General features: G+C 38.7%; 1 protein-coding gene across 2 annotated transcripts in view; it reads right to left on the bottom strand.

The window, feature by feature from the left end:
* ME1 (malic enzyme 1) overlaps positions 1-23,903 on the bottom strand; it is a 166,662-nt gene that overhangs the window by 15,562 nt on the left and 127,197 nt on the right. For both annotated transcript variants that reach the window (XM_048296222.1, XM_048296223.1), the window contains exons 7-9: positions 20,149-20,258; positions 10,337-10,434; positions 8,437-8,550 (exon numbers count right to left, since the gene is read on the bottom strand). In XM_048296222.1, the coding sequence (XP_048152179.1) occupies positions 8,437-8,550; positions 10,337-10,434; positions 20,149-20,258 (322 nt within the window). The remainder of the gene's footprint in view (positions 1-8,436; positions 8,551-10,336; positions 10,435-20,148; positions 20,259-23,903) is intronic.

Genomic DNA, 23,903 nt, shown 5'->3' on the forward strand with positions numbered 1-23,903 from the left:
CTTCTTCTTCTAATAGGAAAAAGAAAAAATGTAAAATACCCCAAACTTTGAAGAGTTTGAATGAGCTCTGAGGTTCTGTGTATGAAGATCTGAGTCTTTTAAGTAGAAACATCATCTTCAGTCACATTCAGATATGTCTTCTAAGTCCACTGTCCTGCTCTTTCAGCATTATTAAAAATTCATTCAGGCAATGAAAAGGGCTCAGAAAAACCAGCAGTTTAAAGACCTCTGCAGTACACCAAACCTCTGTACAGTCTCACTGTTTCACTGCTCACCACACAGCAGAAGGATTTTTTGGAGAGATTTTTTCCAGGAGCTCCTATCAAAGGATGTTACTGAACTGTTGTTCAAGTAGCTGTATGAAGACTCCTCTAGGCCAGACATCAGCTGTCTTAAGGTGTATCATGTTTTCTATTAGGTATAACATATGTAGATGTACATAAAGATATATGTCTCTCTCCTGCACCAAGGGACGCTACCCAAATCCAAATAGAAAGTCTTTCACACTGAAATCCGCAGATAACCCAGAGATTTATGTGATACCTGTGCAGCTATTTAGAGGAAGGCAAAGAGAGAAAAAGAGGCTACATATTCTTCTTGCTCTTACTTCCCAAATGTATTCAGCATCCCAAGAAAGAAATTTTAAAAGCACCAAAATTATTTCCTTATAATTTGCAATGCTATATAATCTTGTATGTTTTTCTTATCTTTTATAGAATAAGTAATTTGCCAGGGGCATTATAATAAGTTTTTGTGAACTGGAAAAAAAAAAAACCAAAAAACAAAACCAAAGCAGAAAATAAAAACAGCCAACCAAAAAACTACTAAGAACTAATGTACCACAAAGAAAATCATAGTATCTTCAATGGATAATTAGGCTGCCAGAATAAACTATACAATACACTTTCACTAGAATACTGAAGGTTGAGAATATTAACACTCAAAAAGATTAATAAGCCTTAAGTCCAAAGACTCGATGAAAGTTCCAGAAATTACTTTGTAGTGGAAAAGTATTGCCTCCATCCCAGTATAATTCTGTACCAAGAAACCTTTGGGTTATTTTGGATTTGAACAAAAGAGAACAAAGCAGCCTGAAAGCAGATATATTAGAAGTCATCATGGTATCTGAGATGAAAAGTAATATGAACTAAATTCTTTATTAGCAAATGAATTACAAAGGTGGACTGTGTTAAATCAGCAGATGAAGTACAGAGATAAAGAAACAATAGCAGCATTCTCTGATTGTGACATTATGTATGAAAGATGCTGGCAATCCTAAAATGTCCCTACTCCTTAATGGGTCAGAATCACTGGTATTATATTCTATTATTACAAAACACAGTCACGTGAACACCAGGACCTTTCAAATCAAGGAGCAAAAGGAAGTAACAGGACTCAGTAGTTAACAGTTCTATGAAAAAATTGCTTGTATGTTGGAATTGAAATGAAAGCAGTTCATAGGGAGCAGTTTCAGGGAGGGTTCTGAAGCTTTTAGTTTAAGGGTCTGATCAGGTTTCAAGCAAATGTACATCACAGTTTTCACAGAAAGTTACTCTTATCGTCATATTATAGCCAAATTGAGGCTCAGATAACAAACAAAAATGACCCATCAATAAAACCCTGAGAATTTTCATAGAAAACAGCTGTAAAAACAGGAGACCAGACTGCACAGCAGACATCTATATGGGAAATTAGAAAATGGGAGGCAAACCTTACAAATACCACCAATGTGCAGCCTGATGCCATGGCCTGTTTGAACTGGTTCTGTCGGGGCTGCTCCACAAACCAGGGCTGAAGAGCAGAGCAGCTCTGTGCCAGCGAGGCAAGAGAAGCAGGGCTGGAAGCTCTCCATGAACTTCTCTTTCCATCAGCTGGGAGGCAGCTGGGAATAAGGAAGAGCACCCTGACGACTGCACTGTCCCACATTTGAGGCAGTGCTGGCACTCATCCCGTCTCACCACCAGGGAGGCACAAATCTATTTATATCAACACTTGCCTCCATTTCACTGTGTCAACTGTGGCTTATTTAAACAAGAGCTCAGAGATCAGTACACAGATAAATTAATAAAATATTTTGAGGTTCTTAAATACTGAAGACATGAGAACCACAAAAGACATGGGAACTGTAGACCAGGGAGCAAAGCAGTCCATTAGTAAGTTGAGTATTTCCAACTGCAAATGTTTGGGTTTTGCTTGCATTTTTCCTGTGAGTTCCCTACTGCAGAGTTAAGAGTAAAACAAACAAAAAACAGCTGTGAAAAAAGAAAGTGGTTAAGAGTCATGGGAGAAGGTGATGATGCACCTCCCTTTTGGGTGATGGTCTCTACATGGCTTTTTATCTGTTTCATCACAAATAAATCCATGGTCTAAAGGTTGTTGAGAGCTCTAGGCATGGACTACAGTGGGACTCCATGGGGGGGGCTCCAGAATCATGAAAGGGACAGGATAGGAGGGGCACAGAGAGCTGGCTGGGAGGGGTCAGGCCAGGCTCCCCCCTAGCCAGAACTCCAGAACAGCATCAGGCACAAGAAATCACAAAATGCAAAATAAAAAAGGTGAAGGTATGGACATGGACTCTTTGGGCAGGGGTTGACTGAAGTCCAAGGGCCTGCAGGTGACAGGCACTCCTGTGCCACCTCATTTACGAACCAAAAAGCAGAGACATGTAAGCCCTCCCAAAACCCCATACTGAGACTAATTACAGAGTGACAGTGGCTCCTGATCAGGCCCATCACCTAACACCTAAAGGTGAAGAGAGTACATTAAAATCAAATAAGGCAACTTGGGCACGCAACTAATAAACAGTTTGGTGCCAACTGTGTGAAAAAACACAACATTTTGAGGAGACAGTGTCATAATAGTTGACAGTAAAACATACAATTAAGAGAAGAAATAAAATTCTGGTGTTGACTTTAAAACACGATGTTAGAAGAGTAGGGCGTTTAAGTTCTGTAAAATTTATAAAGTACCATTTCCACGTAAATAAGCACACATGGATAATAGGTTAACAAGGTTAACAGGCAGGACAAAAGTTATAAGCACAAGATAAGCTCTGAGAACCAGAGCAAATCACAAATCCAGCAGAAAACTGAGCAAATCAATCATTAATTTCAGTAGCAGAGCATGAGCAAAAGAAATTATAAACCACCCAAATTAGGTCCCCATCTCATCAGTACATCTAATGCACACACAATGTCAAAGAGCACATGCCAACAAAGGCAACCGGTTTTGGTGGTGTCTCTTTTAGAGAAACACCCCACCAATCACCCTTTTGCCTTGTCCTCACTTGTTTTCATACATTACTCACTGAGCATGAGTAATACCACGAGCATTCGGAGACAAATTTATGTTTCCTTTTTGCAAAACTTGTACTTGATATAGAACATGATAAATGCAAGATGAAAGTGCACAGATTAATTCCCCAGACATCAGAAAACCTGATGAAGCAAACAAGGATTGTTTTGCTGGGATGTTACATGAGTAAAATAAGGCAGAAACTGCTTTGAGTGATTGTGGCACCTTGGAGATACCCAAGGCATTGCATCTTTGCTAAAATGTAAATCATTTTCTTGGCTCGAAGAGTCCCAGCCAGTTGCAGTCAGCCATAAAAGAACTGAACAAGAACAGAAGTGTCAGAATAATTGACTGTTGATAAAAAGAAAGCTAGAAATAATTAAAAGCTAGCAGAACTGGCAGACAGTGGTATATAAAAGTTAAAATTAAAACCATTATCAAATTCTTATCTAGAATGAAATTGAAACTTTTTAAAAGAGTGATTATTGATAAAATTTTTTTTAAAAAATCAGTAACAGTCTGGATGGGATTCAGTTCAATATTATGATATTTCATTGTGAGCTCTGAAGATTCTTTCACTTGTTAATATGAATCTGCTGACTCCACTAGGAGCAACTATATGGCACTGAAATTCTGGTATCATTCCCAAATGTCCCTCTTTCTCTTCCATCATTCTCTAATGACTGAACCGTGCATGTACCCAGCTTTGACCAAACCATGAACTTTAATTAATCCAATGCAAATAAGATTGCCAGGGATAATGAAATGGGGGAAGGAGGATGAAAAATTGAATCCTTTTATGGGATTATCTACCAGTTTACATGGTTACCTCCACTATAATTAATCAGGACTACAGAAATTGTTAAACTTTTGGGATCTATTTCAGTCTTCCTCTTAGAAAGATCAATATTCTGAGGCCTTCAGCCATTAGACCGCAGTGAATGTTCTTGTGCTTGTCATACAGGGGGATAAGATCACATATCTAATGGACATTTAAAATACAAATCACTCGACTAGACACAAGTATTATTACTGTGCTGAACCAGAAAGAATAGAGTGCAAAACTGTCAAAAGAAACATTTCTCCATGGTGACATACTCTTTAAAATTAAGGATGACATTCATCCCTATGCAAAGGAACAACTTCTGTGCACTAGAGATTATGTGGTGTACAAAAATGTAATGCTGCCTTGCAAATTACAGACAAACTTCACTGCAAGAGAAGCATGTTTGGCAGCCCAGGAACATTCCCTGTCCATCCTCAGCACAGGAGCAGCCATCCTTGGCAGTGGGTGGGGGGAAGTTTCTACTAAGTCCATTTAAATATTAAAAATGCCTTATTATCTGTATCATATTCCTAGGAAGTTCTAAGAACCCTCTTGCCTATCACCCTACCCTGTTCTTGGTATTGCCTTAGAAAACAAAACAAAAAAGCAATAAAAGCCTTTGCAGCCCATTACTGAAATGCTCAGAGAATGGTGGATTTCATGAATATCCCAAGATTATCACATTCTGCCTCTTCTGAACTGACACAAAAGAACTTCCCATCTTTAAAGTTCATGGACTAAGATTTGGCTACTAATACAGCTAAACATGACACTATGGAAGCTTTGAAGAAGACACAAAACATGTTCACCACACATCACCCATTTTTGTAATCTGTGTGATTAACAGGAAAAAAAATGGGAACACTGAGACTATGGGAATGGAATGTGGGAGACATTACCCACCAATGTGTTTATACAGGTAAATATTTATTCATCAGACAGACTGTGATTGTGTGATAATTCAGAAATTCAAAACTAAAGATGAGTCCCAACTGATTATGTATAATCTTCAAGCACACAAGAGTGCAAAAGCAACTTCAAATAATCTTTTCATTCAACATTAAAATTTCCATTTGAATGCACTGGCATACTTAAGACAGTAAGTTTCAAAAAGTCACACAGTTTAAGTGGCAAAATTCTAATGATATTATGATCTGTAAAACTTCCTCACCCACCTTTGGAAAAAAAATTGTTTCAAAAGGTGAAAGCATTCTGAACAAACTTTAAAAGACCAATCAACAACCCCAAACTGGTACCTAAAACACTATAAATTCTCTAGAAGGAATTACAGAACATAACTATGGACAGTATAACAAACACAGCCTCCATTACCAGCTCTTTTACCACAACATAGCGGGAAAGTTGGTCATCAGGCTTGCTTTAATGAAAACAGATGGTTCCCATGGGGGGAAAATAAAATTAACAGGAGAATGAAAACACAGCTGCACTTGAACTAAAATTAAAAAGCCACAAAGGAAAAATTCAGCAACAAAAGCCTGATAAGTGACTTCGTGGCAGCTTTTGAGGGTGGGGGAAGAAGAAAAAAGGGGGAAACTGCAGCCAGGTCGATGACAGTTCCCAGGTTATTTTTCTTTGAATAGAACTGGTTGAAATTCTAGCAGAAAGTAGATGAAAGGAGAAACAATGTTTAAATCTATAATCACACATTGCAAAATTAAGGATCAAAGGCCAGGATAGAATATAAATGATGTAAAAATTAGTTTAGTTGGACAAAGTAATTGCTGACTCTCCAGCAATTCTGTTATTTCTCATACTGCTAAAGCAACAGATCAGGATATTTCTAGTACTGAAAAGGTCTCCCTGCTTCATGCAAAACTCTTTTGATCAAGCAGGTTTTGGTGAGGCAAATTTTAAGGGACTCTTACTGAATGGGTTTCCATTGATAAATGTCCTCAGTAGCAAGAAATAAGTGTCAATTCAGTTTATGCAAAATTTGATTACCTGGTGATCTATGCTCCTATCTTGGCAATTCTTACCTTTGCAATAATGCAAAGGTTTGTAATAATAGAGTTCTGATTTTACCTTGTTCCCATAAATCTTCTCATTTTATTTCTCTTATCTCATTTCTAAGAGTTTGGAAAGTCCTTCAAGCCTTGCAGCATTTTTTTGCAACCAGCTACAGCCAAAATAATTTCCTAAGTGGACCTAAATCACAGCATTCTCTCTCAGGCCAGAAAAAGGAACCTGGAGCAGCTCTATTATTTACTCACTGTATATGTAACTTCCCAGCAGTTAAATCTCAAGCCTCTTGAGACTTACATTGTATCTTTCTTTGGGGGGAGGGTTTTTTGGTTTATGGTTTGTTTTTTTTTTTTTAACTTTTCAGAGGGGAACATTTTGCTGCAGAAGAAAGCCAAGAGAGGACTTGCAGAGCTCTAAGTCAAGGATGTGTTTCCTTTTGTCCAGCCCAGGCGTTGCACTGACAGATGTCCCTCAAACACAACACAGCACCCATTCTCAGGCCGCCCAGGACAGCCAGATGGGAAAACTGGTGCTGCCAGGTCTTCCAGGAACACAAGCAACAACCTGAAATATGCACCGTCGGTTCCTGCTGCTTGCATCAACATCTGGCCACAAATTCAGCCCTAATCTACCTCAGACAGCTGTTATGTCTAGTGATCACAAACAGTTCACAAATACAGTCCAGGCAGGACATGAAACTCAGTGGACTGCTTTTTGGACAAAATCCAAATTAAAGCTCCACCAAGAAGAATAAGCAGAGGAAAGGAACATCGAGGCTGTGTGAGACACTGATTGGTTTTGGCACTGCTTGAGAGTGCAGAAGCTCGAAGGTGGCAAGGAAAGAATGCAGTTACTGAGTCACTAAAAATTGAGAACCTATGAAAGGAATGAGTCACTGCAGACCAAGAGCAACAAGCCGGGTTCTCGGCTGACTGGCAAATTAGCAGTGAGAGGTGCGAAGAGGCTGGGACAAGAAACCAGGGAGAGAGAAGAAAGGCTGGTTAACCACCTCAGCTGAACGGACATGCAGCTGAGACCTCTTTTACTGCTTCAGGGCTGTGAAGTTCCTACACTTCTGCGCCTGTCAGTTTCCTTAATCACCAGGAGGTGATTTTAGTTCAATTGTTTAATTTGATAAGCGCAGTTTCTATGGTGAAAGAAATGGTGCAACCCAATTCCTCTTAAGCAACCTCAAGGCTTCAACAGCAACAGACAATACACAGGCCGTCAGTCAATTATGTTTGGACATCAAATCACTTCAAAATTATTAGATGAAAACCAAACGGATTAAAAATACTCATTAAACAAACAAAAAAAAGCACCAAAGGAAAAAAAATCTGTGTCCTAGATAGTGGCAAATACCTGCATTCTCTGTTCATGATCAGGCTACTTTTGTGCCTTCTGGCAAGGGATGTCCAAGATGACCTTGGTAATATTTGCCCATCCCAATGTGTAAGATCCTACTATTTTCCCTTTAACAGTAGGAGTGAAAGGTGCTGTGATGCTGTTCAATAAGCCAGCAGACACTGCCTACAGAATGCATTCTCCTGATGCAAAGCTGTGTGAACCACAAAAGACCTTTAATGTCAGACAGCCAAAGAACACTGCAAAGTGTGGTACAAACAAAGATGACCACAAATACTGCAAACTGACCAGCAAGGTGAAAAAAGCAAAGGCAACTGGCCTCTCATCTATTTCCTTTAAGTAGCTCACAAACTATTAAATACATAACCACCTTTTAAAACATACCAGTTTCTTTATTCTGGCACATGGAATTAATATGTTTCTTTATTTTGGCACATCGAAGGAATGAGGTAAGGGTGACTGATGAAGTCTCTCAGCAGCTTCAAATTCTGACCAGTGTTGATAGCACTGCAGACCACAACATCTGCAACATGAGCTGTATCACTTTGCAGAGAAGCTTTTTGTTGCAATGCACCTCAGTTCTTGCAGAAGGATGACTTGCCTGCCATGTATCTATACATCTTTGTGCAAGACTGTGCTAACAAATAATAGTCGCATTTAGATGGGAAATATTAAACCCCAAAGTTGAACATTTGTTTTCTGACACGTTTTTCTAATGAACTGCTGAAAAATTTTCTTCATTATGTGCTCATCCCTAATGGAAATAGAGCAGGAACTCCAAGCATAGTCATCCCCTCCACAAAGTAACATGGCAGTCTGTCATTAATTTAATAAACTTTAGAAAAGAAAAACAACTCACTATGCCAAGAGAGATATACTGTTGCAGTTGCTTTCACATAGAATATGTTCTTGTCTTTATCGACAGAATGCAAGTAGTATCATGATATTTAATGACAAAATTGTATTACCTTTACTATTAATCCCTTCGAGTCAACCATCCATATTCTTTTGGTAGCTGCATCTTTGGGTATCCCTTCTTTTTCCATAGCCATAACAATGAGGTTTGCTATCCCCAATGCAGCCTGAAGGAAAAAGAAGAAAAGTAGAGTACCAAACAAGAAACAAAAGGAATCCCCTGCTCACACGTTTCATTTACCCACTACTTTAGATAAGTTTCCTAATTTTATTAGACAATAAAACTGTATCATTATTTTTTCATAGGATAAACAGAATGAACTGTAGCTACCATTTGGTAATTAGAAATCATAACATAAAAAACCAGCACAGCAAAATCTTAAATCATATAGATAAATCATAGTATAGATAAAGCTTCAGATGGCTTAGAGTGTGGAGAGCACAATAAATGTTGAGACTGGCAAATAGAAAATGCTAGAACTAACATTTACTCCACATAATGACACTGCCGGCCCTGGAAGTGTTCAAGGCCAGGTTGGATGGGGCTCTCAGCAACCTGGTCCAGTGGAAGGTTTCCTGCCCATGACAGCAGGGGTTGAACTAGATGATCTTTATGGTCCATTCCAATCCAAACCATTCTACCATTCTATCAGAATACATGAAGTATTTTTTCTTCTTTGAAACTTCTGTAATTTAAACTAAAGGAAATAACAGTCTGTGTGCCAGAAAGTAAAACATAAGAGTTTTTCTCTTATCTTTTTCTAAGATGCCCATCAGAAAGGTAAGCCTCCTTTTACTTACTATCCATGTGTTTCGTAACTCTAGACTTGGCTATGCTCCCAGTCAAAGCAGGGGCAAGAAAAACTCATGTATCAACCTTTTGCTGAAATGTGTTTCATTCTTACTGGATTTTACAATATTTCATCCAACTGATTAAATGTCATACAGGTACAGATTGAAAACCAGGCAACAAAACAAGCCAACAGACCACTCAGTGTTTCTGATTACAGACCTATATATGTATTTTTAGGGTTGGTTCTGTTTCTTATTCTTTATCACTGAGTTTCACTGAGAACCATTCACCAAGAACCAAGTGAGATTTCCCTTTTTTTGTTAAGAAATAACCAGATTTATTAAAAACCAGCTCCTGTGGCAGGGATGATATCTACCATTACCTCTTTGCAGCAACAGCCACACTGAAAATACTGACAAAAAAATAAACATCAGACCATGAATTCATCTGCTCGTTGAACAGGGAGAAAAACCAGGGGAAGGAACTCCAGAGTTCCTTCCTTGATGCAGTAAGGTGTTGACATGCCAGATACAGATACAAGCCATTTTGAAAACTGCAGACATCGCACCAAATATTTAATGAAATTAAAGAAGCCAGCATGGGGTTGTATATTTCATACAAGAGATGACAAGCCACACTGTAGATAAGTAAAACCTGCCCTTGTGTTAGTGGATTAGAAATTAATACTGAAAAATTAGTATAAAAAATAGTGTGCATAAAGATCTTCAGAAATGGATGACCTTAATATGTGGAATCCTGAAAAACTATATTCAATGACAAAAAAAATTGAAGAGGCTCTTCTTACTAAATAACACTCACTTGGGTAAATACCTTATATTTACTTTCTCCCCTGTATTTCCTCATCTTTCAAAAAATGTTTTGTTTGGTTATATTGAGAGCAGTTCAATAATTTACAGCTGAAGAGCCAAATCTTAAATTCTTGAAAAGAGAGCAGATCTCCAAAAAATGTCTTCTGAAAAAGATGAGGCTTCATCAGATGATCAGAGATTTTTCTGTAAATTTAAATTTGAACTAAAAAACAACTTTCAGGAGGTGTTAGTAATCATTCTACCCATTTAATTTTCCTGTTTATTGGACATATGTAACTCATTAAATATTAATCATCACAATACAATTTTTCCTCATCTAAAAATACCTACCTCTCCAGCTCCCTGGAACAACACTGTGTGGTCTGATAACTTGTTCTTGGTGATGCGCAGAGCTGCAAGAAGACCTGCAACAGCAACAGATGCAGTTCCTGAAATAAAAAAAAAAAAAAAAAAGCATGTATCTGGTTATTCTGGAAACAATTACAAAACGTTACATTTTAAATAATATCAGAGCATCTTTTGGCTAAATATACAAGTACTGAGTGTAGTAACAAATAGTTGAGTGCAATTAGAGTTTGCTCTACTTTATTCTTACAAAAGTTAAATGTAAGTGGGAATATCATCAGAGCAGCATTAAATAAAATACGATTGACTGATCCTCCTGGATGGGCATAATGACTAGGCCATGCAAACTCTTGTAAAATATTCTAGTTATGACCTTTTTTACAAGCAGGGGGTGTGAGAGTGAGAGTCCAGAGAGAAGGATTTTGAAGGAATCCAGATACTGAAAATTAAGTTACTGGTTTCATTCTTCAAATAGATATACTTCAAGTACAGTAAAATACAAGACTAAAATAAAACTTCACTTCTCATGGGGAGGTTGTCAGAGTAGGATATCAAACTGAACATTTACAGAGAAGCTAAGCTAGCTGAAAGAATAATGCCAGCTTATTTAATACTTCAGTCCACTGTGACAGGAGTTTCAGTTTAGTATCTTCTAAAACATAGGAGGTACCTTTTAAATCTATCTTTGAGTTACGCCACACACGGAAAAAGGCTAACGTTTAGTTTTATGATTTAGCCTGCGGAGGTCTTTCTTCTCCAAATGAGAACCCCAGAGAACAAGATACCTGTCTGCCTTTGAATGGAGAAATTTTGGTCCTCATTGTGAGAAACAGCTATTAATAAAAAGTAGACCAATAAAAAGAATTCAAGCAGGCATCTAACTCAAACTTGTTCACAGTAGCAGGATAAATCTAACATCTGTGATTGCTGACATATCTTTATCTAACTTGTCCCTAAGGTCTTCTTTCAAATACTCTCATATCTCCTCAGCAAGCTATTTCAGTAGGTTGAAAACTTCAAACCTAAATGTTTCTTTTCTTCTTCTATCTTGGCCTCTTATCTCCTACTGTAAAGCCTGTTATTTCACAAAAAGTCATTTATTATATTTGAAGGCTAATGGTGTTCCAACCTGCTTTTCCTATCTGGAACAATCCCAACTCTACTACTCTTTCAGAAAGTTAAGTTTTCTTGACTTGAACTGCTGCACCCAAATCAATACACTGCACTGCAGGTGAATTGCCAGCACTGCTGGGTCAAGCTGTCAGCCTCTGTTGTGCTCAGGAAATTTGTATTTAGTCACCAGGACCTCATATCTGGCTCTTCTGACCAGATAAGACTAGAGGTGATTCCTCCCCAACAAAGCCTACTGGAGGGGAAAGACTCTTTCATGTGTTAGTGACTTCAGGCAACAAGCTTGTATTTTTCACAAATTATTATCATCACTAAAGCATAAGGTGAGCCCAGGAAAAAAAAAAAATCAGACTCTATTGCTCCAAGGAACTTGGATCCCATATAGACATCCCGTGGACGGGGATGTGGTAGTGAGGTAGATAACACCACCAGCAAAGTTGTGATTTTAGAGGATATTCTGAAGAACCAATAGCAGACAGCACTGATTTCCCTCAGACTGAAAAAGCTGTCCAGACACTAACAATTAGGTACTGAAAGTCAAATAATGGGTTTCAACAGTCTTTGAATATTTATAATGCCTATCTGATTCAGAGAGAGCTGAACCACAGGGAGATGAACATGGGCCCTGCAACATTCAGTTCTGGGAATAAGAAATTAATTTTTCCCTCTCTGGGCAGCAGCTGCCGCTGACTGACTCAAGGAAATCAAAGATGAGGCCATGAATTATTTTGAGAAGCCTGCAAGAACTTGCAAGGAGGAGATCTGATGGCTCCTACAAGTCTGTTCCTGATCACCACTGCACTAACTGCAATTGCCCACAGGCCATCCAGCTGAGGGGAGAATTCCCATTGCTACTGACTTTTCCTTCATAAAAAGTGTGAAATAGGTATGATCAGCCCTACAAAAGCACTTGGCTCAGAATCTGCATATTGGACAGTTGCCCTCAACATGCAGCTCCCCTAAATTTGCTATTCACAAGTCTATTTTCTCAGGAACAAGGTGAATTTTAAAGGTGAGATAGCAGTAATCCCCACATTAAACTCGAGGAGATGCTCAAAACAGTCATTCATACTGCAGGCACACAGATCATTGATTTTCAAATACATGTATCTAAAATTACAGGATCTAAAAGAACAGAAGTAAGAAGCCTGGTACTGGGTAAACCTCTTCTTAAATGACATCATTTGGGCGCTGAAGGCTAGGTTTGAATCTGTGGTTTGTAGGTAGGATCATCTGAGTTTCAAGAATGGTTACTTTTCCAAAAATAAAAGGTAATACTTAATAAAATTTAAGAATACATTTGAAAGTTAGAAAGTCACTTTTTGAAGTAAATCCACTTGAACAGTTAAAAAATGTGTCTGTCTTCAGAATTAAGTTTGTTACGTGCTTTTGATTATGACTTTTCACTTCAGTCATCAGAAATACAGGACACCTTGTTCTCAGCCCACTTAATGTTTAGACCATACAAATTTGACATTTTTTACTTCTTTAGTCATTTTTATTACTTGTTCTGTCCCTCATTTCTAAATAAAAAAATCTTAAAAATGGTTCCTCTGAGGCATGGCTTTGGGAACAACAACCATCAGGCTGAGACATTTCCACTCCACAGTCTCCAAGAACTAGCTTGTTTCTTTCCCAGATGAAATTAAGTCTTCCTCTGGCAAGTGCCAAGCTGGCAAAGATCAAAAATGGCAAAAAAAGAGAAGTCGGAGTGTGCTCTCAGTTTCCCTACCAAACAATCCTCCTAACCAGCAAGAAAAAAAGCCCATGCTCTCGTTGGATGCCAAATTCTTTCTCCTATTTTATATTGCACAGCTGCGCTTGCAGGGGAGGAGGAGGAGGGAGCCTACATAACATAGCTTATTCCTAGGACCATCAATCTGGTCTCCTGAAAAAGAAAGCTGAGCTGGAGCACTGTTAAGATCTCTGTTTCCCTTGAAGCTGTGGCCACCACAGCCCCCTGCCCCCATCAGAGAACTTCACAGAGAGCTGCTCTTCAAGCTGCTTTGTGGTGACAGAGTCAAAATGAAACACCATAGATTTATAACAAATGGGAATGCTGGGATACCACTTATCTTCATGGCTGATGTACTGTTGCTAAGCTTGTTAGCCAGAAAAATGGACTGTCATTAAATATTACCAGTTAGGATACTTTTACAAACTCTGTCACTACACTATTTTCTGCTTTAAGGAAAAATAAATGATATATGAAACATAAATAAAATGCTGCACTGAATGTCAGTAACATTTTGCATTGAGTATTTGCATGGGATGTGAGCTAGCGTTACCTGTATGTTCATTATCAGGGCGATTCAGAACAAAGGTTGTAATAGCAATAGATAAAGGCTTAAATATGACCTTTCTCTCAAATCATGATTTGCACAGAACTGCTCTAAAAAGGGTATTTAAAAGTACTCCACACCAATTTTATTCAGCCTTTTGACTCTGAAAGGAATAATAACCCAGTTTATTAGATTACTGAACCCACTATCACTGCTGCTGGCGGCGGCTGTCATCACTCCTCATCAGCAGCTTCCCTTATTCCTTCCCACCGAAAGGGGGGCACCGGCAGCCTGAATAGCAGATCTGTTTTACCGGAACTGCTCTGACTAACGCCATGACCTTAAATTCCACCCTGAGTACTGGCTCGAGCTTTTGAAACGAATCAAAATGCAATTCACATCCCTCTGCCAAGGCAGATGCAAACCACTTCTTGTGGACATCACGAGGCAGAAACAAAATTTTGTCACTTTTCTCACTGTCGTTGCTGCAGGAAGGAGAGAATTGGCCTGGCCAGAGCACAGGTTAAATCCCTTGTGTGCAGGATAAGATAGACATTGTTCAAGGATATGATTTTGAAAACCCATTCTATTGTCCACAGATTTCTAGAAGATTAATCAAAACAAATTTATCAAAGGATATTTTTCTAAAGCAGTGTCAACTGCTGCAACAGCAAACATTTCATCATAGTTTTCTAGGAAGGTAGGTCATGTCTTGTATAAACACAACAGATGTGAAATTTCAAGGTACACTATACTATACCAAGTCTTTGTTTTCTATGCAAGATTCTTTAGCCTTGTTAATTGTGAACTGTACAATTGAGCATGAATATGTTAAAGGAAATCCACAGCTGTATGGGGTTGACATACTATAAATGCTTGGGAGCACAGACTATTTTTTCAGCATATATAGTTGAACAAAAAAAAAATGGGGAAAAAAGCCCCAAAACGTGAGGAATAAAAGCTTAATTTATATTTGGGTGTCATTTAATTTAAATTAGTGAGAAATGGCTTATTGCACTGAAGCATTTGCCCATTATTTAAAGATTCAAAAATAAAACTTGTAATCATGTGTTAGTAGTTCCTTTACGTAATTTTACCTACCTTGTCTTAAAAAGCTAGCAAACAAGAAGAGGGGAGAACTTTCTGCAACACATCCTAAAATCTGATTTATTCATTCTGGACTAAAAGATTAGGAATTGGTAAAAGTAAGTCAGCATATTTCTCAATACACAGCATAATAGAAATCACATGTTAACATTGCCAGTCATCCAAATAGCACTTCACAGAGTGCCAGGAAAACAAATCCATTCCCATCTCCTACACTCACTGGGAAAAAGGGGAATAAAGATCCTATCAAAAAGGTGTCATCTCAGTTCCAGAGGCAAATGCTACAGCTATGGGTAGTTCAAAAGCACCCTCTTTTAAGAGATGGGAGCTCCTTCTTCTTGCCATGAACAGGCTTCTCAAAGCTGTGTGTCCACACTGCCCTGCTCTGCAGCAGGCAGTGAAAAGAGGGGAAAGGCTCTAGGGAAAGATAAATGTAGCCTTTCTAAAACAGCAATCATCTGGCATATTTGGAAAAGGATACAGAGTCCTGGCAGCACAGGATGGGAGGTCATTTGGTGCAACTCCTTGCTCAAGCAGTGCCACCTGGAGCTGGCTGCCCCAGAACACAGGGAGAATGGATTTCTTTTTTAAACCCATAATGAGCAAAAAATGAAACAGAAGAATATTTGTACATACACATGCTTGTGTATACACATGGAAAATTACACAAAAGCTACAGTAGGGGATTTAGTTGAAAACATACCGATTTCAATGTAAATTTACCACAAAGTAACAAAGAGGTGACAGCCTGAATACACTGAAAGAAAAACACACTTCACATAACCCTACAGCACACGTCTTTAATAGAATTTTTTTAAATAATTCCATTTTTTAAATTATTTCATTTTTAAAATCTCAACATGTTTCACTTGGAAGCCAATGTGTCAGAAAGTAAAGCAAATGTCTATGAAAGAAGTTTTCTACATTTTGCACATCTTATCAGAATTTGAGATACATGAGATCAATACATAAGCTATTACATGTCATTCAACTCTGCATTTTTCAAATTCTTGGTCAGAGAAAGAACTGGAAGCCCCATGCCCATCACAACCATAACAACAAACCCTAAATCTTCTCTACAATTTGATTTCAAGAACTTGAATTTCCAGGTACCAAATGTATAATTTTTTATATTAATGTTAAAAAGAATTAAATCTTAAAAAGGACAATGCTTGTGACACAGAAATTCTGATTTCTGATAATGGCACTGAAATAACATTGAATTGGTCATAACATAACTTCCAGGTATAATTTTCCTAGTTATTCAAATGGCAGTGTGCTGAACATTTAACATATATTTAAATCAAATCAAATGGAAAATATAATAATTACATTAAGTTATACATGCTCTACATTTTTTATTTTATGTCTCTTTCTTTTCATAAAACGTTGATGCAATTAAACAGCACAGCTGTGAAGAACTAATGACATCTGAGGTCATGACGGATACCAAAGTTAATTCCAATCCAGCGCAATCTCTCGGTGTAAATATTTTTGTTGGCATAAATACAGGCCCTGTGTCCATAATGGGGGAAAGCATTGCAACTGTGGGTACACCGAACAAGAGCTGTGACTCCAGTATTATAATGCAGAGAAACACTTATTTCATGTAGATTGTCTCATACTACAGAAGTTTGTCATTGTCAATCAAGAAAATTTTTAACTGCAGAAGGGGGGAAAAGATCAAAAAAATTCTAATAATTGAAATAATTGATCTACATAGAGGCAGCAAGGCTAGGGAAATTGATGCCACTATTTGAAATGTATCCGTGTCAGCAATGACTGCAACCAGCTACCACATGATAAGCACCAAGAGACCCACAGAAAACAAATGCATGGCTCTAAAGACATGCAAACATGCCTTAAGCCACTGACTGTGCTCAAGCAGCAAAAACTCTTTCAACAGACTCACCAAAGTCAAAATGGATGTGGAAAGGAAGCATTATGGCATCTGGGGTTTGCAAGGGGCAGAAAGGTGTGGCCCAAGCCAATCCCACCCACAAGCAGGATTTTAGCACTGCCCTGTACCTAGGACTTCCTTTTCAGCAGATCTTAAGAGACTTGTTCAACCTCCCTGCAGCAGGGAAGGGAACTGGTTAGTTTCTTTAAGGGATTTTTCAAACTGAATCCCAACCCTGCCTCCTTCGAGGGCGGTCAAGCAGAGAACATCTCTCACCCTGAGAAACAGCTTTGTTTGGCAACACAGGCACCATTGGTTCATTCCCAGGCAGGGGTTGGAAAATAAAAAAGCATCACATATCTTATCTTCTAGAAAATTCCACCCTTTCCTTATAACACTTCCTTCCTAAATATATTGGGGATGAGCAAAGCTAGCAACCTGACCTAATTAAGGAATTTCTAAATGTTGTGAAGTTTGACATTACAAAACTAATTCATATTTCTCCCATGTGGGAAATTATGATCAAACCCCCCTCCGTTTTGGAAAAGGTTCTTAATAGTTAGAACCAGATAGAAGTATTTGTTTTAAACCAAAGGCATTCTCTGATTTTCATTTCCAAAAATCTGTCTCTGTAATTCAGAGTGAGAGAAAAAAACCCAACAAGCTGATTTGTGGTTAGAAAAAAACCAGACAGGAATTCAAGGGAAAAAGCGAATATTTTCTCCCTAAGGAAACATTGCTATTGTGTTTGTAAGAAGATATTTTGAAAATATAAATATGAAGAAATTATTATAATTGCAGAGGGAAGAAATTCACCACCTATCCAAAAACAAAGATGCTTTCTAAAATGCTGAAGTACGAAGAATTTTATTATTCCAGTACAGATTTATACCAGAATCCTGTTCACCCTTGCTGTCAATTCCTTGTGTACAGAGAGGTAACGTAGAAAAAGTTACAAAGCTTTCTCCAAAGTAAAGGACGTGACCATCCTGCAGCAGGGATGAAGACTGTTTCCAGAAATTCTTAAATATGACTATAGGTGACCCTTAATGGTCAATCTTTAGTGGTTTTTTGTGATCAGTGTTTTGGCAGACTTTTTCCAAATGTTCTGCAGTCATCAGTTAGGAGCAGGCTGACCCCTTGTAAACAGCTGTGAGCTAAGAGAAGGCAACTGCATTTGTCCAAGTCAATATTTGCAGATGCATATATGCAGCTTGCCATGTTTTCTTTGCCTTTTTCAGTGTCTGTCAGAAAGCAAGATCATATATTAGGGGTTTTTTTAGACTTGAGATACTGAAAGGTCCTCATTGAATCACTAAGATATATAGGAATCCTTTCTCTGAATATCTTATATAGATAAAAAAATCCTCAAGCCTTTCTATGAAATATATTAAACGTTTCTTTTGATCTTAAGGTAGCTTTCCCTTGAAAAATATTAGTACTGGGAGAAACTGTGTTTAAAATATCATTCAAGCACTATCTTCAGAAGATTATGGCAAATTAGATGCAGTGCTGTGTTTCTTTGCTTTTATTGGCCTGGCACTACTTGCCAGCTTTAGTGCTGTAGAAAATACATCTTGCATATAGAGAAAGCCCTCTTTCAAGTAGCCTGGTAAAAATCATGCTATTTATAATATGAAAATCTCTAAGGATTGATAAAGAAGTTAGCACCATCCAGTCTCATTATAGTTGCTAGGCAAAAGATCCTTAGGGTTTATAAAGTTGGAACAAGAAGAGGGATAAAAAATCAATGGACTGTTATTCTACTTCCACTTTATAGGAGAAGATGACGTGCTATGAAAAAAAAAGTTTCTGAAGGTAATTACAGGGATATGATGACAAATGACAGAGACCAGAGAAGAATAAATGCATCCACTTTCACCTCTTGGAAGCTACACAAATATTAAGGATGGAGATCACCCAAAAGTCACTGGCATTGTTTGTGAAAATACCAAAGGCCCCACAAGCACAAATCAGATTGCAGAAAACGAATAAATTAAAAGACTGCACATGGCTGCACTTCTAAGGAAGGCTGCTAGCTGCTACAGCAGCTCAGACAAAAGCCAAAGGGATACCTTCCAACACTTCTGAACATCAAGACACCTCCTTCCAAGGTGCATGAGAGAGAATGAAATGGTTTGAAAATGCAAATAAAGACACGAAAGGCCTTGTCAAATAAGTTTACCCATAGCTGGTACACTTTTGCTGAAAAGCTTCCTTTCCATTTCTGTGAAAGCACATTCTACTTGAGTCTTTTTCTGATTTGGGTTAAGGACCTTCAGCTGGCAAGGAAAGGGAATTCCCCTGTGGGAGCTGGGCCTCTAAACAACCAGGGAAACTTCCAGATGCTGTTTGGCCTGCTGTAGCCATGGCTACACTCAGACCCTTCAGGGTAGGAAGCACCATGCCTCTTACAAAGGGAAATGATATTTTATAATTAGTTTATTTCCCATCTGGGAGGTTGTCCTCCATAATCTGTTTCAAATGCGGAAGTAGAACTCAGCCAGGCTTGTAACAGGAACACAGTTCATATGGATAGCCAAATCCCTAACAACAGAAAGACAAGGGCTATTTGAATCCACTGCCATGCGCTGAGTCACTGAAATATGACTTAGGTCCCAAGCATGACTCAATAATGACTTCTGGAAAACTCCAGCTCCTAATAGTTGGCTTCAAGTGTCACTGAAAACTGTGAGAAATGAATACAGGTTAACTTCCATTTTTGATCTGTCACTGCTGAGACCTTCATCTACCCAAGGAAACGCAAGGGGGTAAGAGGCAGCTGGATACCCAGGGCCCTCTCTGGGTACCTCTCTCCAGCAGTTCATCTGACTTCAGCCTCCTCTCAAGGGTGGGAGCCAGTGCCCTAGAGGAAGTTATACACTTACTGCCCTAGAGCAAGTTATTTTCCAGTGCTCTTTTGCTGACTGGATATAAGGCAACCCATACACCACGTCAGCCCTGCTTGTCTGTCTTCCTGGGAGGGGAGGGACAGGATGTCTGTTTAGATTGAGCACTGGGAAATCCCCCTTGCTGACATTTCCCATCCTAGATATTTTCCTTTTACCAGCTGCCACAAATTATTCAGATGGGAAAACAGAGTCAAGGGGATCATTTCCCTCTAAAACTGAATGAGACTGCAAGGAAAATTACATGAATATTTAACTGAGTTGTCAGTTTAAGAACTGAAATGCAGTGAAAGGTTAAGAGCAAACGCAGCTCACCAGCTCACCATGCTGAGGAAACCCACGGCAAAATGTGAGCTGTACATCTACAAATATCACAATAAAGCTGATCGATTTTTTTCCCTCAGGAAATGAAGACTTTTTTTCTAGCTTGTGGAAACAACAGTGAAGAGAAGAGAAAAAGTTTGTTACCTTGAATGTCATCATTGAAAGTGCAATATTTGTTACGGTACTTATGCAGGAGGCGGAATGCATTGGCATTAGCAAAATCCTCAAACTGAATGAGGCAGTTCATGCCATATCTAGAAAAACAAGAAATTATGCATTATGTTAAAAAAAGTCTCCAAATTATACATTAAAATGCTAATAACATTTGCGGGTCAGATTTTGAATACAAGTATAATATGAATCATACAAGTCTTAATATGTTTCATAATTATACTACTAATAGTATTTAATCAGTTCTAAGTTATGAGTAGAAGATCAGTGGAAAAGGCGTTCACCCTCTCCAGACATCTCAACACAAGTCTTCACTGTGCAATTACCTAGTGAACAAAAAAAGGTCCCTCCCAACACAAACCAATCTATAATTCTATGGTTGTATTTTTTTTTTTTTTTTTTAATATGGAAACTCAAGACTCCTGGCACTAGACTTGTATGCCAATACGTACGAAGTAAGCAATTGCCCTGCTGTTTCATTTCTTCAAAATAAAAGTTAGTAAGAAGTTAAATTAAATCAATATTACCACTATGTATCATAGAATCGTTTGGATTGGAAGGGACCTTAAGGATCATCTTGTTCCAATCCCCTGCCATGGGCAGGGACATCTTCCACTAGACCATGTTGCTCAGAGCTGCATCCAACCTTGCCTTGAACACTTCCAGGGATGGGGCATCCACAACTTCTCTGGGCAACCTGTTCCAGTGCCTCACCACCCTCAGATACCCCAGTATCTAACCTAATCCTACTCTCAATCTGAAGCCATTTCCCCTTGTCCTGTCACTATATGCTCTTGTAAATATCACCCAGTCCTTAGAGGCATTTTTATGCATCCAGATGTCTCTAGATTCTTTGCATACCAGTCGCATATGGCATTTTCAAGTACTTTCTTACAACAAAAGCCAAAAAACCTACAAGGCAATGAAAATAGATGTAGACAAAAACTACGTAAAGACTGGATTCAAGCTCATAGACACTTGCAAGAGGGCAAGATTTCAACAGCACACACCCTGATTGAGCTAAAGGAGGCTTTCCTTATTTGCTAACAGCACGAATCCATGAGAGACAGTCAAGCAGTTCATGTTTCATCCAGAAAAGCAATACATACATATAGTGAGCAGTTTAGTGTAAATACATTAATTGAGTTTTTCTTTAAACCATACCTGCATTTGGCAACCACATTAAGCAAATCTATCAGTATTAAAAAAAAGACAAAAATTCCTGTGACTAAACTCATTTCCATGGAAAACACATATTTACAGCCATATTACAATTAGCCAAATCTATGGGGATTCCACTGGCAGGAATAGTAATCCTTGCTGAAAATAAATACATCTTCAGGTTTGATGGAAAAACCTGGACTTCTTCAGCAGCATAATGACAGGCAACTGCTTAAAAGAGAATTTGGCAAATTCAGTACTGTAAATCACAACTGGGTTCAAGTAATAAACTAGAGCTAATTTCAATAATTAATTTAAATTTCTAACCTGATTCAGTTTCTGACATAAACTTCAGTAATTCCATAAGGGTCTAGGAGCTGACAGCTGCATAATAATATGAAAATAATGAGATTATCACTCTGGAATCCTGGACCTTGGTTATATGTGTTTCTTGGATGTCAATAGGCTGGTCTGTTTCGTTATTTTACCGTATATAACATTCCATTTTCTCATCTGCATTTTATTTTTCTCTGTTTTCTTGTCCATTACCTTTGTAGACAAAGACCAAAATTCCCTGTGAGTAATATTAAAAGAGTGTCCCTGTAGAAAATAAGCATCCTATACTGGGCACAGTATCCATATTAATTCTCTGAGCCAGATATCATGGCTGTTTAATTAAAATGGAAAAAATGCAGGCAGTCTAACTCTGGGTCTCTGAGATTTTGGTGTCATGGCAGAAAATTTTCTAAGCAGCATTCTTATTCACTGCACGTGTAGCACCTGACATCCAGGTAAAAACCTGAGACTTCAGTGCTGCCCATGACCAGCAGTACCTCATAAGACTTGTGAATTTTGAGGTCTATGTTCTCAAAAAAGTCTAACCAAATCCAGTGGCTGGGTACCCATGAAAGACAAGAAAATTACACACTGTTTCTCTGCTTGGAGTATTCTCATTCTCAAAACCACTAACAGATGAGACATACAGATGAGGTAATACAAAATAGCTATTATCTGGCATTCCAGAAAATCCCTTAGCAATAATGAATTGGCTACAAAGGTGCCACACAGTTCTGGAAGCAGTGACCATACCAAAAGAACCATCAATTCTCCTATGACTTCCACATCTTACTGTCAAAATTACTTAAAGCAGAAAGTTGAGCCAAAACCTAAACCAATATTTTCCTTCCTGTATCACTCTGCAATAACCTTCCACCCTTCTCGCATGCCGATGAACCCTTTTAGCTTTGTGGCTTCTGCACTATAAAGGGTAACTGCTTGAATCAACCCTCATGGAAGCAGAACGTGTCCTCTCTGTTTGCACCTCATACCCTGCTGTCATTGCAAATTTTCAGCTTAGAACTGCACCTCTTCACAGGTGGGTATGGAACACAAATGACTGCAGGATGAAAAGGGAACCAAGCACTTTGGTGCTTGTCTTCGTGCAGTCATCAAATCCTGCTGCACCTTTCAAACCACTAGAATTCCAGCAACTGTAGGCCACTACAGTTCTGTGAGTTCAATTATCTTTCAAACATTATGAAAAGAGAAAACAAAGCCTGCAGCTAACCTAAAATGTGACCATCTTAACATCTTCCATCAATATTTGATATAGATATAGCACAGACTGGCTTCACAGAGTTTCCTCTGATGACACAGGGTGCCTGATCAGGCGGGGTCCAGACACCAGTAATAGATTTGCTACACACAAAATCATCAGATTTAAAACCACCATTCCATGATTGCAGCTGACTGCTACAAGGGAGTATGTTAAAAGACAGCAATTTCAGGCATGTCAAGAAGATTAGGAGACAAAATTAGAAAAAATTGTCATGACAGAAAACTCTCTAAGAGGTATTTCTTGTATTTTAAAAGTAGTGGACTACCTATTTCATATGATAGTGTGAAATAATAGAGTGTACTGCTTATTTAAGTAGCTAAACTTCATCATCATATACCTTAGAACAATTTCATCTTCCTCTTTGAAATTTGAAGACATGCATATCTCCAGTAGAAACTAAAAGCCTTTTATTTTGAATGTGTCACCAGCAGTAGAGTTCCAGAAACAAGCAGACATGGTATTCAGTTACAATGCTGCACAAATGGGGGTGGGAGTGTTGATCACAGAAAGGCTCTGCAGAGGGATCTGGACAGGCTGGATCTATGAGCCAACACCAGTGGTATAAGGTTCAACAAGACGAAGTGCTGGGTCCTGCACTTTGGTCACAACAACCCCATGCAGGGCTGCAGGATGGGGGAAGAGCAGCTGGAAAGCTGCTCAGCAGAAGAAAACATGGGGATGCTGGTTGACAGTGGCTGAACACAAAGCAGCGTGTGCTCAAGTGGCCAGGAAGGCCAATGGCATCCTGGCCTGTATCAGCAATAGTGTGGGCAGCAGGACCAGGGCAGGGATTGTCCCCCTGTACTCAGCACTGGTGAGGCCACACTTCAAGTCCTGGGTCCAGTTCTGGGCCCCTCAAGTCAGGAAGGTCATTGAGGTGCTTGAGTGCATTCAGAGAAGAGCAATGAAATTGGTGAAGGGGCTGGAACACAAATCTTGTGAGGAGCAG

This window comes from Corvus hawaiiensis, chromosome 3 (assembly GCF_020740725.1).
Source record: "Corvus hawaiiensis isolate bCorHaw1 chromosome 3, bCorHaw1.pri.cur, whole genome shotgun sequence".
Classification (NCBI taxonomy): Eukaryota; Metazoa; Chordata; class Aves; order Passeriformes; family Corvidae; genus Corvus; species Corvus hawaiiensis.